The sequence below is a fragment of the Arabidopsis lyrata genome (assembly GCF_000004255.2).
Source record: "Arabidopsis lyrata subsp. lyrata unplaced genomic scaffold ARALYscaffold_2, whole genome shotgun sequence".
NCBI classification, from domain to species: Eukaryota; Viridiplantae; Streptophyta; class Magnoliopsida; order Brassicales; family Brassicaceae; genus Arabidopsis; species Arabidopsis lyrata.
Genome location: NW_003302554.1, coordinates 13,979,746 through 13,997,420, shown reverse-complemented (window position 1 = coordinate 13,997,420; position 17,675 = coordinate 13,979,746). Strand labels below are relative to the sequence as shown.

At 30.2% G+C, this 17,675-nt stretch overlaps 2 protein-coding genes across 2 annotated transcripts; both read right to left on the bottom strand.

Annotated features, from left to right (window-relative positions):
- Window positions 1-1,966: 1,966 nt before the first annotated feature.
- LOC9323322 (probable serine/threonine-protein kinase PBL18) lies at window positions 1,967-4,361 on the bottom strand. Its single transcript, XM_021036087.1, has 5 exons — window positions 4,065-4,361; window positions 3,532-3,881; window positions 3,311-3,446; window positions 3,076-3,206; window positions 1,967-2,653 (listed from the first exon to the last, which is right to left on the bottom strand). Exons 1-5 carry the CDS (start codon window positions 4,120-4,122, stop codon window positions 2,165-2,167), a joined length of 1,164 nt encoding a protein of 387 aa, XP_020891746.1. The 5' UTR covers window positions 4,123-4,361; the 3' UTR covers window positions 1,967-2,164.
- An 11,245-nt stretch (window positions 4,362-15,606) lies between these two features.
- LOC9324799 (homeobox-leucine zipper protein ATHB-13) lies at window positions 15,607-17,380 on the bottom strand. Its single transcript, XM_021009959.1, has 3 exons — window positions 16,973-17,380; window positions 16,509-16,891; window positions 15,607-16,153 (listed from the first exon to the last, which is right to left on the bottom strand). Exons 1-3 carry the CDS (start codon window positions 17,106-17,108, stop codon window positions 15,791-15,793), a joined length of 882 nt encoding a protein of 293 aa, XP_020865618.1. The 5' UTR covers window positions 17,109-17,380; the 3' UTR covers window positions 15,607-15,790.
- Between the last annotated feature and the right edge of the window lie 295 nt (window positions 17,381-17,675).

The window sequence follows — 17,675 nt, the reverse complement described above, 5'->3', positions numbered from 1 at the left end:
CCATATGTAGTAAGCAATAGTATTGAGGTAAAAACATATAAATTTGTAAGATGCACATCTAAACTTCATAAAACATTTTCTAAAAGACAAGACCATAATGGCTTCGGAGAAACTTCCATGGGGGTGGGTGGAAGAGATACTCTCTTGGGTTCCACTTAGATCTCTTGCTCGTTTCAAAACCGTTTGTAAATGATGGAACGCTCTTTTTGCAGACAATAGATTCACCAACAAGGCAACAACCAGCTGACTCGTGCCAGTCGTCCACAATTCATATTGTTTGTCGAATCCAATATTTTCTCGGTAGATTTCATTCTAAACGATTGTCCATCGATAGAGGTGCAAAAGTTTCCCTTAGATATTCCCGGCTATAGACTTTCAATTCCTTTGACGGTTGATTATTGTGATGGGTTATTGCTTCGTGACACCTTAAATTACGGACTAGCGGTTTGCAACCCGTTGTTGAAACAGACTAAATGGAACATCATCTTATTTCAGTGGCACAAGATACCAAACTGGTTATTTCAATGGCATAGGATACGATAGTAGTAGATCACACAATCACTACAAAAATTTTACGTCTCATTAACATGTTACCATTGTGAAAGTTTGGATCACGGACTTTGGTTCCAATACGTGGAAGTTTAATGAGTTTGTATCCGAAAATTGATATTTAGTATCGAAGTATAGTGTATCCTTGAATGGAACTTTGTATTGGGTTGCTTCTAATTACGGTTACGAATCTTATGAATATTTCATCCAAAGCTTTGATTTTTCTATGGAGAAAAATTAAAAATGTTTGTGTATTGCCTGGCAAGAGCATTTCGTTCTATGATTTTAGATTCCTCCAGGTTTTTAGGAAAGATCGATTTTCATATTTACATCAATGCTATGAAACGAAGAATATAGAGATTTGGGTGACAAAAAGAAAGATTGAGAATGTGGATGGAGAGGCTGTGGAGTGGATAAAGTTCATGAATGTGTCAGTTCCTAACTCGTCGGGTTTAAAATACATGTACGTGAACAATCAGCGAAGTTATTTTATCGACGACATAAGTCTCAGTCTCGTGGTGTATTGTTGGGATTATACTGGGCAAGTTTACATCTATATTGCAAGATTAAAGAAATTAAAATAGTTTAGACAAAAAAAAAAAAAAAAATAGAAGATGTGGTTGAGTATCGTCCTTGGCACCGTCCCTATTTTCCTAGTTTGTACAAGTTCCTTCCTATCAAAGAGAAGGAAAATGAATACAAGTTTAATTTTATTACATTTTTTGGATGTTTAGAAAAGCTATGGACTTATCAATTCTGTTTCATATCATCTTGTAATATATCAATGCTGCGTCCATAAGGACAATAATCATCTCTTTCTTAAAGTATTAAATTCAGTTACTGATTAATGTATGTGTTGTTCTATTGATTGTTTCTGAACTTGGTTAAGAACTTAGAGTTCTTTTATCATAGTATCTAGGCATATCACATGGTTCAGTATTTGGCCACCCACAACATCTTAGGTATGATGAAGAGATGGCGTATTGTGCAAAGGTTTTCGTAGAGGATAAAATGATAGACCACCATGACTAAGTGATGATTTGATATAAAACGTAATAGTTTATAGAATTTAACACAAATGGTGTTACTCTTTGCTGGTAAACCAATGTAATTCAATTTTTAGTAGCCAATAAATGCTCATTGTTTGTTTGTTACCTGTTTTGTATACTCTTTTCTACTAACATTATTTTTTCTTATACGTCTATACAATTTAGTTTTGATATATACAATCTTAATCTAGATTAATTAATTTATTGCATTATTTTTGCACCATGCAGAGACTTTTTAAGATGTTTTATTTCGGTTGATCATATCTTATCTAATCGTAGGCAAATACTAGGGGGTAAAAGTAGATCTAATAAGTAGATCTAAGAATACTACTCATTATTAGTTATGTATTTTAATTACTAATTATAAATAAGAATTCAAAATATTAAATGACATTAGCTTTTCCATCATATATACATCTACATTTCCAACCAGACATTCTATAATCTTAGGAGAAAGTACAAAACTATTCAACACACTTGGCAAAAGTATATACTCAGACTCAAAAGGGTTGCTAAATCTCCTACTTTCCCCTCAAACGCAGAGAGATATCTCGACCCTTGTTATTCTACGACATATGAGATGAAGGAGACATGACTATATTTGGAGTAGAACCCGTCTTTTTCGAAGAAACCTCAAGCTGTTGTAAAGTGGATAAGACATCAGCCATATCCGGTCTCAGCTTAGGTTCGGTGTTGAGACACCGCAATGCGATGTTAGCAGCTGCGCAAGCCCCTTTGTGAGGGTACTGTCCTCCAAGCTTTGTGTCCATTATTCTAAACATTTTTCTTCTGTCCACCAAATAAGGTATTGCCCAATCCACCAGATTACGTTCCACTCCTACTTTCGATTTGTCTAGGGTGGGACGTCCCGAAAGTAGTTCGAGCAACACCACTCCAAAGCTATAGACATCACTCTTGGCTGTTAACCGGCCGGTTGCTATATATTCCGGAGCTGCGTAGCCTTGTGTGCCTATCACTTGAGTTGTCACATGGGTTCTATCTCCTGTTGGTCCTGCTTTTGCCAACCCGAAATCAGATAGCTTTGCATTGAAATCCTGCATTTTACAAGAGGATTTTAAGATTTGGAGAAGCATATATAATTTATAATTTCAATATTTTCCTTTAGAGTGCTTTTTCATTTATATTATAGTCGTTATGAGATAATGGCTCTTTGACGAATCTCGAATCTCGAATCGAAGCTCCCTTTAAGTTCGACAAACATACTCTACTTAGGTCACTCTTATTATATGATGTTAAGCTTTTAAAACTTTTAATTCAAAACCAATTTGCAATGAGCAAAATGATTCATGTCTTTATTTATTACTTTAGGTAATTAGGTTCTTTTTACTTTCAATTCAAGATGGTATCGAATAATTAAGATTTTAAAGTAGAGCTTTCTATTTTCTTTGCTTTAACAACTCCCGTCCAAGATTTATCCTTGATATAAAAAATGGACAAGAATGGATAGATGGTGTACCACATCAAGTAGAATATTGGAGGCCTTGAAGTCTCGGTATATGACTTTAGCTTCATGGAGGAAAGCAAGTCCTCTCGCTGCGCTAAACGCCACTTTCATCCTAGTCTTCCACGGAATTGGCTCTGCGCCTCCTACACACAAGCAAAAACACCAAGAATGAAAAAAAAAAAAACAATAGTCAATATACAATAACTTGAATGTAACTCTAGCTCAAGCCAAATCGATCCTTACTTACTTCGAAACAGATGATTCTCCAAGCTTCCTTTAGGCATGTACTCGTAAACCAAAAGTCTTTTCTCTCCCTCTAAGCAATATCCAATTAGCTTCACAAGATTCATATGATGAAGTCTCCCAAGATAGTGAACCTCAGTCTAAAAAACCCACCAACACTTTTATTATTTTATTTGACTTCAAAAGTTTTGTTTCTATAGATTATAATAAGGATTATAAACTTACCAACCACTCTTTGTGTCCTTGAAACCCTTCTGATTTAAGTTTCTTGACTGCAACAACCATACCAGACCCTGGTTTCGACGGTGACAAGGAGCGTTCACCGATCCAACCTTTATAGACATAACCAAAACCGCCTTCACCGATCATACTATTAGGCTTGAAGTTTCTAGTAGCGGTTTTTAGCTCGTTGAATGTAAAAGCCTTTAGTGTCGGAGATGGTAAGAGCTCTCCTTCACTTCTTGGTGTCAGATTTGACCATGATGAAGTAGTGAAGCTATTGTTGCTATAAGAAGGTATGGTGAGGCTTGAAAGACAAGATGACTGATTCAGTTTAGGGGAAATTCTTGATGACCCTGTCGTCAAATTTTGAAACCAACATAAGCATAAATTTTAGTTGGAAATTAAATGAAATTTGATAGAAGCTTTAATGAATAAAGTTACATAGTCATTAAAGAAACCTAGTATCAAATATTCATCATAAATCCATTAACTCAAAAGGCCAAATTCGAGAAGAGAAGTGGAGTTTGGATTCTTACCTCCAAAAGTGCTTTCTCTGTTATCTACTCTTGCAGAAGAGTTCAAGCAATTCCCCATTAGAGAGATCAAGAAAACTGAAATCGAGGTTTCTGGTCCGGTGAAGCTAAAAGAGATGAATCTTTATGGATCTCAGAAGCAGAAGGAATCAAAACAGAGAAAATTAGAAGAAGAAACAGAGGATATTTAGAAAAAATAACGAGATAAAGACAAACAAAGGTTTTGTATGATAATAAAATTTTGTCTGTCGTTGTCGTTGTCGTTGGTCAACACCAAAAACGTGTGCACCACCCATCACTACCTTTGTTTGTCTTCACTTTCTAATTTTCCCTTTTTCTTCTTCCAAGTTATCTACTAATCCATGGAATTTTCTAGCATATATAATAATTAATTCCCGATGGTTTACGTCAAATCATCTTTTTCATATCCGTATTTAAAATTTTATAATTGATATATGAAATCGATAATATGGCGAAATCCAAGATTTTCTGAAATTTGTAGAAATTCGGATATTTATACCATTTAAAACGTTTATATCAGTTTTCGTAATGGTAAAACTCGATATTATCAGATGAACTTTCTATCCATTTAAACAAACAACGGACCATAAACTCTTTATTAATGACGATATAATTTACAGACCACGATAGTTAACCTACAATTAATATAAATCACAAAATACGGTTCTTCATTCATAATTTTAAAAAAGTATGTGAAGATATTAAATTTGAAAACTAATGTATATCACTAATCGTTTGGTCCATCAATAACGTACTTTCCGCACAAGTTTCGGAAAATAATCAAAATTTAAAAAGAGAGAAAGAAGCGTGAAGGGATAGGAATAGGATAATATTTGTTAAATTATAAGAATGGTGCAAGTAAATTTACTTAAGGGTTAGTTAACAAATTACAACGAAAAGAGTCAATGAAATGGGTTGTATAGTCAATTATCATCTAAAACAAAAGACGAATTGTTGCTTTTCCTTTAAGCAAAGCTTTCAAAAACTTTTATATAAAATTGCACATTGCATTTTTCTGAGTCAAACGTCTTTTATATCGATGACTTTTCTCTATCTAGCAGCTCAAATTCAAAAGCCCTTTTTTCCATTTCTCTTAAAAAATGAAAAGTATTGCTTAATGCTTATCTCTCCTATTGGGCTTTTAAAATGTCAGATCCAATAGTGCCTTACATTTAAAAGCCCATCTACTTTGAACAAAGTGTTGGGGTACAAAAAGTGTTCCGTTCCGTTTGTATGTTTGGTCCAACACTGTTCCGTTTCTTTAATGTTGTTTATTAAAAATATATATTAAATAAAAACTGAAGGAACTCACAAAATTCAATTTTGTTTTTGTCCACAAAATTCAATTTTTTTTTTTTGTCCAAAAAAATGTAATTCTTTATTTCTTTTAAAGCAAAAATTGTTAATGCTAAACCAACAGATAATCAAAGTTAAGAGAATGCCAATTTAGCGTTTGACATTAGCGTTCCATTTTAAACAAATAACAATATCTTACATAAAAAGGATTTAAAACAAAAAAAATTTTATTATCTCATGAACACTTTTTGTTTATAATTAGAAGAATGATCATCTATTTGAACAAATACACTGGAGGGTCATTTGGAGAACAATACAAACGAAAAATAATTTCACAAATCAACCAACATTTTTTCTCTTGTGAAAAAGGTTCTTTTCAACTACTTTAAAAAAATGCAACAACTTATCCAAACGATCAAGGCTAAGCACATTCACACACATATTCAACTTATCCAAATGATCAAGGTGTGAATCTATGTAGCTTTGAGTATTCCGAGTAACAAAGATAGGACAATCGAAATCCTAAACTAAAACTTTCATAAGAAATCATCCATTTTTCAAAAAGTATAATCAAGACCATTTTTAAAAATATATCTCTAACTATTGATACTCTTTGACTCGAGCCAATCAAGCCGGATTGAGAGTTCAAATGTCACATCAAGGGGAAATACTTATATATGTTCGATGTCAAATACACATGCATATATGTACCTCTACCAATCTAAGCATTAGTCTCGACCTTTTTCTTTGGCAATGGAATTTATGTTTTCTATTTAGTGGTCACTCAATAAGCAGATCCCTCACGAAAGTCGGTCCCAAAGTCCAACTTGAGTTTTTGGTATTATAATATATATCATATATGTGAACATAAAAATACACTAATTCGACCGTTGACAAAATAAATTAAAAATAATGAAAAAGTATAAATATATGTGGCAACGTGAAATGGCAACGAAAGATCGTTTGCTAACACTTAAACAAAGTCCAAAACACCGAACCACTATCCTTCATGTCATTGCCAGTCACATGCATCCCATCTCTCTTTTCCCTTTTATCACTATTTTAGTTACACTAATGTAACACTAAAAGAGAAAAATAATATGTATACTTATGGTTTCAAATGATATATCATATTTTTGTTTTATTTATGTATATTATTACTTGCTCATAGTTTTGTATCTTTCGTTGGAACTTACATCATATATATAACAATTCGAAATGTTTTAATTTACTCTGTTTAATGTTTTATTTTAGTAGCTACATTTATATCCAGAATTTTTTATTTCCCATTATAGTCTCCATTTCGTATGTACAAATGTAATACCCGATTTTCTTTATCATTACATATTTTAAAAAATGGTTATATCTTTGAGGGAATATTATACCGAAACGTTCAACCGTATATAACATATATAGTTAACGAATAAATTTACAACTGTGTAAAAACAAAATGATAGAACCCATTAACAAATTGATCGTTGTAACTTGTAACTTGTATATATGTAGCTTAAAGACAATATTTATCGTGATCTTATCTACTTTTAGTTGATATTCTTCTGAGCCATTTTTCCATTGGAAGTGAGTAGTTAATAAGAAAATTGAAGTAGCAAGCACATGGCCACATAGCCAGCTCTTCTTTACGGGTAATTCTTTGTTTGGTTGTAGCTACAACACAATTATACTATAATATAAAAAATAGTTGAAAATACATGTTGGCATCTGATACACTGTCACAAAAAATGCTAAAGAAACTGAGGAATTAATATCCAGCAAAGCTGCAAAAGATTAAATTTAGGAAATGCACATGATCCCATGAAGATTCTTGCATTAATTAATGCATAATGGCGCATTTAACAACGTTGATCTCTCTCATCATTTTACCGTCAACCTTTAAATATTGTGACATCCTCTAGGGTTTCAGATTCTGTCACATGCTTGCTTCTTCTTCCGTATATAAATTCTTACAATTTTTAACCGTCCTTTAAACTACACCAATTTTTACTATCTTTTTTTTTTCTTTTTTGGTAAAATGTGAAGTTTTTTTACTATCTTCTTCTTGGACTCAATATCAATATTTAACTGTTATAAAATTAGACGCTAACTTGGAATCGTGAAAAATGGGTTAACAGTTTCTCGTAGTCAAATCATTATAGCGACTTTTTTTTTTTTCGTCTAAATTTTTCCATTATAGCGACTTAAAATGTGTTTAAAACTATGTGGAATAACGTCATAGTAATTTTTTTTTCATATTTGTTGAAGTTGATTTTCATTGGACGCTCAGGTTATATCGCTGTCATCTGAATTAGTTTGGACTTGTAACCTTGTACGTAACATGTCAGAGATATTTTGCTTTAGTTTGATCTCGATAATAAGAAAACGTTGTGAACTCCTAAAATATATAACCACCAAAGATGATTGTACGAATAAGTGTCGTGTCGATATAATTACGCTTCTGAGCATAATTGATGGATTTGACCCCTGAATTGTGTCCACACACCATTCTTTCATTATAAAGTCTTGTTTACAACTTGAATAGAAACTTTGAAATATGAAGATTAACAGATATATTTGGAAAACTGAAAATGAAAATGTTTTAACTCACATATGGATAGCTAGTTCCCACTTCCCAAATATTCATGGTATGGGTATACGATCGTTTAAACAACTTCTTAACAAAAAATTAATAAGTACTCCATTTGTACCTAAAAAAATTGATGTTTTAGGTTTTTCTTTATTTTCTATTCATTGATATTAATAAATTGTAAATTTCAATATGTGATGATTGAAAATAATTAACTGTTTCAGATTACGATTGGTTCATAGTTATTAAAAATATTTCATATTAAAAAATAATTGAAATACTCAGAAATATAATTGCTTTTTAACATATGTGAAAAATCTAAAAATTAATTTTGTAAAAACAGAGAAAGTATCCTATACTATTATTTGGAGAGTACAATTTACAATTACCCTTAATTAACCTTCCCCTTTGTAAGAATTTACTTAAGAATGCCATTAGAAATAAAATTTTATAGAGTAAATTAATGGGGCTTTTGCAAAAATGCCACTTTTTCAATGCCACTTTTCAAAAATACGTCTTTTTAAAAACTTTATAAAAAATGCTCTTAAAAATATAAGATTTACCCAAATATGTATATAATATTATTAAGGGAGACTCACAAAAATGTCCCTTTTTCAATACCCCTTTTCAAAAATACCCCATTTGGCTGTCCATTTTTAAAGATACCCCTTTTTATGTACAAAATGACTAAATTACCCTTCTTTTAATAAAAGATATTACAAATATATAAGGAAATATAACAAAATTAGGTCCACAAAATACAAAATATTTTTTGGCGGGAAAAGTGATCCCTCAAATTTTCCCGCCAAAACACTTGTAAAAACTTGTAAAACCTTTAAAATACCTTGTAAAATTTTCCCGTAAAATTTTTTCCCGCCAAAAAAGTTTTTTTGCGGGAAAAGTGATTCCGTAATTTTTTTGGCGTTAAATTTTTGGCGGGAAAATTTTTGGCGGGAAAAATTTACAAGGTATTTTAAAGGTTTTTTACGGGGTATTTATAAGGTTTTACAATGTATTTTAAAAGGTTTTACAACCCATTTATAAGGTATTTATAAGATAGTATAACATTTTACAAGCTATTTTATAAGGTTTGACAAGTTATTAGATCTATAATTGGTTTTTTAATGATTTTGTATAGAAGAAAGAAGTATTCGAAATTGGCAGGATAAGGTTTAAATGAAGAAAAGAATCTGATTTGTTAATTCAAGATACCCGAATTGATATAATTGTCTTGTTATTATGGAGTGTTTTTAGGAATATAAAATCATTATTTTCCCGCCAAAAAAATTGCGGAATCACTTTTCCCGCAAAAAAAATTTTTTGGCGGGAAAATTTTTTGGCGGGAAAAATTTTTACGGGAAAATTTTACAAGGTATTTTAAAGGTTTTTTACAAGTGTTTTGGCGGGAAAATTGCGGGATCACTTTTTCTGCCAAAAAATATTTTGTATTTTGTGGACCTAATTTTGTTTCAAATAAAGGTAAAATGGTCATTAAAAATTAAAAGAGGGCAAACTTAAAAATGGACTCTCAAAGGGGGCATTTTTGAAAAGGGGTATTGAAAAAGGGGCATTTTTAACAATTTCTCTATTATTAAAACATACACAAACTACATTTCTATGTATCTAAAATTTTATAAATACTTTAAAAACATTTAAAATATCTTGTAAAACTTTTGAAAAACCTTAAAAATCCTTTAAAATAACTTGTAAAACCTTAAAAAACACCTTATAAAACCTTATAAATATTTGGATCGAGTCTTCAAGTAGTAGGTACAATCCATAAGTACCTTATAAACCTAATAAAACTTTATAAAAATTTCAGATTTAAAAAGGGGCATTTTTGAAAATGGACATCTAAAAGGAGCAATTTTGAAAAGGAGCACACCAAAAGGGGTATTTTTAACAATTTCCCTAAATTAATTCAAATCATTAAGGATAAACAAATCAAATTCTATTTTATGCAATTTAATTAATTTAATTTAATTATAAAAACGAAAATCTGTTATTGATTTCTTTAAAAAGAATGACCAATCAAAATAAACATATAATATTTGATATCTAACTTTCCATATTAATTTGTTATTAATCATTAACCTCTCATCTTTATATGATTTTATTTCTATAAATAAATAAATTATTATATCATCTATATAATAAAAAAAAGTTAAAAAAATTTCTGCATATACCAAGATTTGAATTTTTGAAACCGAATATTATTCAATGTATGAAAGAACAAATTTAACGGGTCCAAAATTCATATTTGAGTAATATATATATATTTTTTTAATATCATCAATACTTAATAGATCAAAAATTTATGAAGTATAAATACTCTAATATGATTTTTTAAAACAAATATTTATAATAGGCGGCGGGTTGAATATAATATATTATATGATAAAATTAGTTATGATCCTTATAACTATTTGAATACTTATATTTAATTTCATTTCATTTTTTTTAATTCATAATTTTACATACTACAGTAAAAAAAATTTAAAGATTTTAATTTGGAACATTTAAAGTTTAATTTAATATATTAAAGATCATAAATATTTAATAGATTAAAAAGATAAAAAAATTATAAATACATTAATCTGATTTTCTAAAAAGATATGTTTAAAATATTTATTGTAGGCGGCGGGTTAAATGTAATGTATTATATGGTAGAAAGTTATGATCCTTATAAAAGACGGCATTTTAAGATTTTATGATGAGATGAATTAAATAAGGTTTGATACTTCTAAATATTTGAAAATTTGATTCTGCAAGCAATTTTGAAAATAATAAATAATATATTGTGCCGCAATATTTTCATAGGAATTGTAAAATGAAAATATAGACTCCACACACGGATTGAATTTGGTATTATTATATATCAAATATATGTACATAACATATAACATATTTGATTATGTGAATAATTAGTAAATTCTGTATTAGCTCAAACAAATCTCTATTTCAACAACCAATGATCCAGAATTTGGAAAAATAATTTCTTAAATTAATTCAAAATAATAACTAATTTTCTTAAGTAATTCAAAATAATCTACGTTTTAGATGCGATTCGTTTATGATATTTTGATTTTTGATCTAACTAAATTATATACACTCTCATTTTGTGGTTGTTAACATAAATTAACTCATTGTTCAAACATTATTAAACTTTTTTAAAAATAATCTTATTTTCCGTTTTCATATCTTAAAAAAAATCCATAATTGAATACTATAGAAAAATATATATATATATATATTCATTCTAATATTATGTATATTTTACTTACTATTATAATATATCACAACTTTATTCTAAAACATAAAATTTATAAATTTTGTAATAAATGAAATTCAACCCGTATTGTAGTACGGATGATGATCTAGTATATTTATATATATGTAATGTTTAAGTATTGAAACATGAGTGGACCTAGCACCTAGGTGGGTGATATTGGATCCTATGACGCCGATTAAACATTTTAATATTTTAATTGTATGTAACGTAAGTTATACTATATATGTATATACTGAAAAGAACTGTAATAGCATAAATGGTAAATTTTGGCCAATTGACCCACTATAACCATGTTCGATACTCACATTTTACTCAATGCCAAATTTTTGAATAATAATAGTTCCTTATATATGAATCCAGTGATAACAAATTTTGGGGTCTGTACTGATGGAAACCGTATTATCATATTCTACCCCAAAAAAAAAAAAATGTAAATTAATCAGGCAACAAGCTTTGAACTACAAAATTTCAAAAAATACGTATCCAATAACATTTATAACTAGATAGCAAACTTAAGGAATGTTTTACCCCATGTACGATTCTATGATACAGGATTTTATGCACACAAGGAAGTCATTTCCTAGTAGTACAATTTATAAGTATATTACGTGGAAGTGATGAGAGTGAGCAAAGCATATAAGTGTAGTTGAAGCATCCAAGTTTACAAAGGGTCCATTAACCAAAAAAGAAAAGCAAACCAAACACGGTTAGCTAAAAAGAAAATTGTACTTTAGGAAAGAAGTGGGTGATTCTAGTGGGTCGCATGCACCAAACTCATTTCGTTTTACAATATGTTTTATTTAAAATTCGTATAGTCATATTAGAGACTAAAGAGATCGTGTTGAACTAGAGCTATATAGTTATTTGCATGTAATTTTTTAGTTAACATCGAGTATCTAGATATTTTCTTATGGGTAGCCAAGAACCTTTGGGTTTACACCAATAACTTCTTCAACATGCATGGGAGTTTGAACATGTAATTAAACTATTTCCCTTAGCCGGTAATTGGACTCGGGATCTTCAAAACTCTTCTTTTGAGTGAAATATCATAAAAAAATGGCATTCTTAATTAGGTCGTCTAATTATGGGTTAATTAGTAAATGACATGTGTTCAAACTTTGTTGATTTTCAAATCTAATGAAAATTAAAATCATTTGATTTTAATATCTTTGAAAATTATGTAGCTAATGACTCTTCAGTTCTCTTAGTTTTGAAAAAATTGACGACACCGCTAGTTCTTTAGAAAAAAAAAATCAACGGTGTGCGAGCTTACAACCGCTCCTATTTATGGTGACGAAATTGTTTTGGTTTAGCGTCGTTGAAGCCAGCATTAGCCTTAGTTTCTCCACATCTGTAGGTCTTAAGCAACTTTTATTTATAGCATTTTTTGTCGTATTCTTTTGTCGCTAGCATCTTTCGAAATTATAATTGATTTTCTTTATAATGATTGGTTCAAAATATTAAAAAAATCTATACATAGATTGCAACTGAAATTTCAAATCTATCACCAAAAATTAAACATCGATTTCTTTAAGAAATTTCGACAAGTTTAAAAGTGTCGGCCATTTGAATGTGGAAGATGAAAAGGAGTTAAAAAGGAGAAGAGTCGATTAAAAAGGAGAGTGACAACTTTCCAACCCCAAATTGTTTGCTTGCTTTCTTCCAACTCTATTTGTCCGTTTCCTATATCTCCCTTGGAATCTGTGTGTGTCTAATGTCTCTTGCTGCTTCCTTTACTCTCATCAAATCTATAATCTCTTCGATCTACTTCAAATTAATCACATATTATTATCTTAAAGAAATTGAGGATATGTGATTTTCTTAAAATATACGTGTTGATTAAGCAATAACTATATATAATGGGACTACGCATTTGATAATCAAAGTTTAAGAGTTTATTTACTTTGCAAAATAACTAAAACTAACTGAAACTTTAAATATTTTTTTGTAACAAGTATAACATAACGAAGGCGGTCTTCGACTTTGGTTTGGATCAAGACAAGCTCAAGACTAAACTCTTTATGCTATTAGCAATTTTATGAAAAGTATGTATTAAGTCGTAAAACATGTTTTCTTTCTATTTTTTGAATAACATCTATTCAAAAAAAAAAAAACAAGTATAACATATGTTTTATTAGATGTCACGATATTCTGTCTATCGAATAACACACTACTCCACATATTACTGTCACGATAGATATATGAGTGTTATTTTACACGATGACACATTATTTTAATTCATGATGTATGTTATTTGACTTATCAAAAAAAAATGTATGTTATTTGATAAAAAAAATCAATATTAATTTATGTGCGAGAATGAATGACATTTTCATCAAACCGGACAACAAATGATTTTCATCAAACCGAAGATCTAATTTGCTGTCTTTTTAATAAATAAACTAGGATCAAACCCGCGGTCCACCGCGGAAGAATATTGGTTTACATATGTTGCGTTTAATATTGTGTGTGTTTTTTAGTAGAACGAATCGTGTAGTATACTTATAAATATTCATAATAACGAATTGTAGAGAAAATGTAAAATTGTTTATAAATATACCCATCGTAATAATTATGATTTACAAAATAGAATTTTGTGTTTTAAAATTCTAAAATTAGACGATTCATGGGAATTAGAACAGTCAAAATAGGTCAAAAACCGCGGGTCCAGCCCACATCATCTCACTATGGAGCAGATTTGGGAAAATATATTAAACCCGCAAATAAGCGGGCCACATGGATTAATTCGCAGTGGGTCATAGGTATAATCGGTTTTCATTCGCGGGTTGGCGGATCAGCCCGCATATTAGTATTTATTGATAAAATTATAATTTATTCAATATGTGATAATTTAAACAAACTTTTAATAGTATTTTGATTTATTTATTTATTTTAGTAATATTTTAAATTTTGGTTACTTTAAAATTATTTAAACAAAATCCATGGACAATCCCGCAAATCCGCATATATTCGCGGGACGTGTTTGTATTTCATATATGCTATCCGCGGGTCGTACGGACCGACTAACTACAAGTCAAAATATTTTTTGTCTATCGCAAAACGGACTTAACGGGACGAATCAACTCGCTTTGACAGTTCTAATGGAAATATAATTTAGTCATACAACAAAATGAAGTTTGGACATAGTAATAATATAATATGTATCTTATTTGTTAGATGAGAGATTGAAAGATGAAGTATAATGATTAAAAATTAATTATTATTTTTCATGATTCACAAAATTTAATAAATACTTATCATCTTGTTGAATAATTCTAAAATCATATTCAAGAAATATTTATACATTGAAAATTAAACTTCTTTGGTAAGCTATAGGTATAAAAATATCATAATTTCGATTTAATCTAATTAAATTAAAATTAGTTACATGGATTTCATATCTATTTAATTTACACGACCAAAATAAAAATATCTATTTAATTTACACGACCAAAATAAAAATATCAATTTAATTTATAAAACAGATGGGTTATTTGTGATAAATTTTCTAGAAATCTTTAGAAGCAAGTAAAATATCTTTCAATTAATGATAATTGGGTAAAATGAGCGAAATTAATGACAAAAACGTTGATTGTTATGAAATTAGTCCCAAAAATATATGAACAAATTTATTATACGTAATTAATGTTTAATATTGTTTGGAATATGCTTTTATTATTAGTTTCCATAAGTACAATCAGATTTTATTTGATTTCCATAAATATTTGATTTTATTTCGATTTTTCATTATTAATTCGAATTTATATTCCAAAAAATTTTCAAAGATCCGATTTCAGAATTTCGGGTCAATTTTCTGATTTTAACTCCACCCATTTTCATTTGTACTTCTCTTTTGATAATATAGAGATAAAAAAGAAACATACTATAATTTGCTGATAGTGATGTAAGATTTTTTTTCGAAAAGAAAAAAAAAAAACACAACACACATACACACACGGTGAAATGGATACTGTTAACTGTAGAATAAGAGAAGGGTTATGAAATTGATGGTCTGCTGCATCGTCAGATTTTAAATATCGTACGTCTTTTGTAAGGTCTCGTGATTACAAAATTCACTCCTTTAGATTTTGTCCCATCATTTTTTTTGGTCTTTTAACCCGTTCGACCAAATCATGACATATGCAGAATTTATTTCATGGATTTAAACAAAAATAATAATTCGTTTCATGGAATGTCCTTTTCATTTGTGCAATTCCATTTATTTCTTCCCATTTCTGAATATGACGACTACGACCACATGGTGCCAGTACCCACGACTAAACTATATAGAAACATTGTTGGGCCATAATGATATTATTTTTTATATAATATGATTGAGATTACCCATTTTTTTACATATCATTTACTCAAAAAGTAAACAAAAAACTCGGTGGTGTTTGGTTGCAGATTTCAAAGTGAGCTAGTGATAGATTCCAATTTTTGAAAACATGCATGGGTTCTTCTGATCAAAATTCAAAATACAAAAAATATTTATATAAAAAAATAAAAAGAAAAGATAAAAAAACAGGTAGACCAATTTCAATTGTACTGTTGCTGATCAAGCCATGGCCAAAAACCAGAATGGTCATCCATTGCACAGAACATGTTACTGATACTGTTCTCTTCTTTAACCATAATCTGTCCTGAAGATGAGTTTTGAAAGAACTGCATTGTCGTTGTTGTCGTTGCGGTGGCTGGCGACGGTGGGAAGAAGTGTCGACCGACTGTCTGTGGTGGCGGTGGCTGGCCACCGGTTAATGTACTGTCGTTTGATGGCGGCGCAGTTGAGATATCGAGTCTGAGATTATCTGAACTGTTATCACTTCTGTTACTACAAGATCCTTCAGTTTCTTTGTTTAGATTTATTGATTCTGTTTGTTCTCTGTTTTTTAATCCCATTATCTGCGTAATTAAAGAAATTTTAACAATTAGATTCCAATAAAAAAAATAAAATAAACAGAGTTACTGTATAATGTGATAAGCATAAAGAAGCCATTGTTTTCAGATCTCTTTTCAGACAAGAGTGAAGAAAAAATAGATAATGATGTCTGAAAAGTCATGAATCATGTCCAGTTTATTAACCCTACCTGAAAGCAACTCCTGATCCAAATAATTATTAACCAGAAATATAATCATTAACCTATTAACCAATTTTATTTTATCTTTAAACCTTTTCAGAAAGAAAAAAAAATCATAAAACACATATTGAATTTTTAATGAAAGTTTTTTTTTTGGGTTAAATTATGAAATTAATTACCTCAGCTTGAAGTTTCTGATTATGAGTTTGAAGAAGATCATTTTCAGCTTTAAGTGTATCAAACTGTCGTTTAAGAGTATCATAATCTTTCTCAAGCTGCTTTGTTTTCCAACGAGCTCTTCGATTTTGGAACCAAATCGCGATCTGTCTTGGTTGCAAACCTAAGGCACGAGCTAGCTGCATTTTCCTCTCTGGTTCAAGTTTGTTTCCAAGCTCAAAGTTCTTCTCTAATGTCTTCACTTGTTCCATGTTCAGTCTCCTCTTCTTCTCTCCCATTTGAGACCCATCATCTGAATAATCTTCTTCACCATTCATGTTGTTCACTGTTTCTAAATCGCAACAACCTTCCATTGGAGATCTCTTACCTAGAAACGAAGCAAACCCTGAAACAGAACAGAACAGAACATTAGAAAGAGATAGAAAGAGAAAACAGAGGAGATGAGTGTAGAAGTGTATGTATATACCATGGAGATCTTGAGGTAGAGAACAAGAAGGAAGAAGAGGAGCAAGAGAAGGAGATTGATGAGGCTGATCGTCTTCGTAAGAGTTTTGGATCATGAAATTTGAAGGGAAAAAAGACATTCCATTATTACAAGACATCTTCTTCTGTTTTGCAACAGAAGATAGTACTGTTTGCTTGAGATTTTGGTCGTTTCTCTCTAGTTTTTTCTTCTTACCAATCTTTGTCTTAAAGCCATTATCACGCTCTTATAAATCTGAAGCTCTTTGTGTGAGAGTCTTTGAAATCAAATGGAAAAAAAAAGAAGAGGAAAAACAACAGAGAGAGAGATAGTGAAATGTATCGGCCTAGACTATACCACTTCTGGTATTTATTTTCTTCTTTATTTCGTTTTATATAGAAAGGCTGAGAGAGAGAGAGGACCCCTAAGGTGAGAGGAGAAAGAGACGCACTCAATTGATTCTCTCCTAAAAAAAAGCTATCAAATAGCTTATGTTAAATTTGGGCTAAATCTGGACTTTCAACTAAAAACCAATTGACAATTAGTGGAATGACCATAATCCTTTATATATTATTGATTGTCCCATCAAACTTCTGATGTGGAACTTGGATTGTATCTCCAACAATCTCTCCTTCAATCCAAGGACCACATGGATCTTAACACACCTCTTCGATCCCTCACTTGGACCGATAATAAACCCCTTTCT

Coding starts and splice junctions, on each gene's coding strand:
- LOC9323322 (XM_021036087.1), bottom strand. CDS start 4,122: ATGGGGAATTGCTTGAACTCTTCTGCAAGAGTAGATAACAGAGAAAGC. Junction 3,447..3,531: donor AAGGACACAAAGAGTGGTTG/GTAAGTTTATAA, acceptor TGGGTTTTTTAG/ACTGAGGTTCACTATCTTGG. Junction 3,207..3,310: donor GGAGAATCATCTGTTTCGAA/GTAAGTAAGGAT, acceptor GCTTGTGTGTAG/GAGGCGCAGAGCCAATTCCG.
- LOC9324799 (XM_021009959.1), bottom strand. CDS start 17,108: ATGTCTTGTAATAATGGAATGTCTTTTTTCCCTTCAAATTTCATGATC. Junction 16,892..16,972: donor TCTACCTCAAGATCTCCATG/GTATATACATAC, acceptor GTTCTGTTTCAG/GGTTTGCTTCGTTTCTAGGT. Junction 16,154..16,508: donor ATCAGAAACTTCAAGCTGAG/GTAATTAATTTC, acceptor TTAATTACGCAG/ATAATGGGATTAAAAAACAG.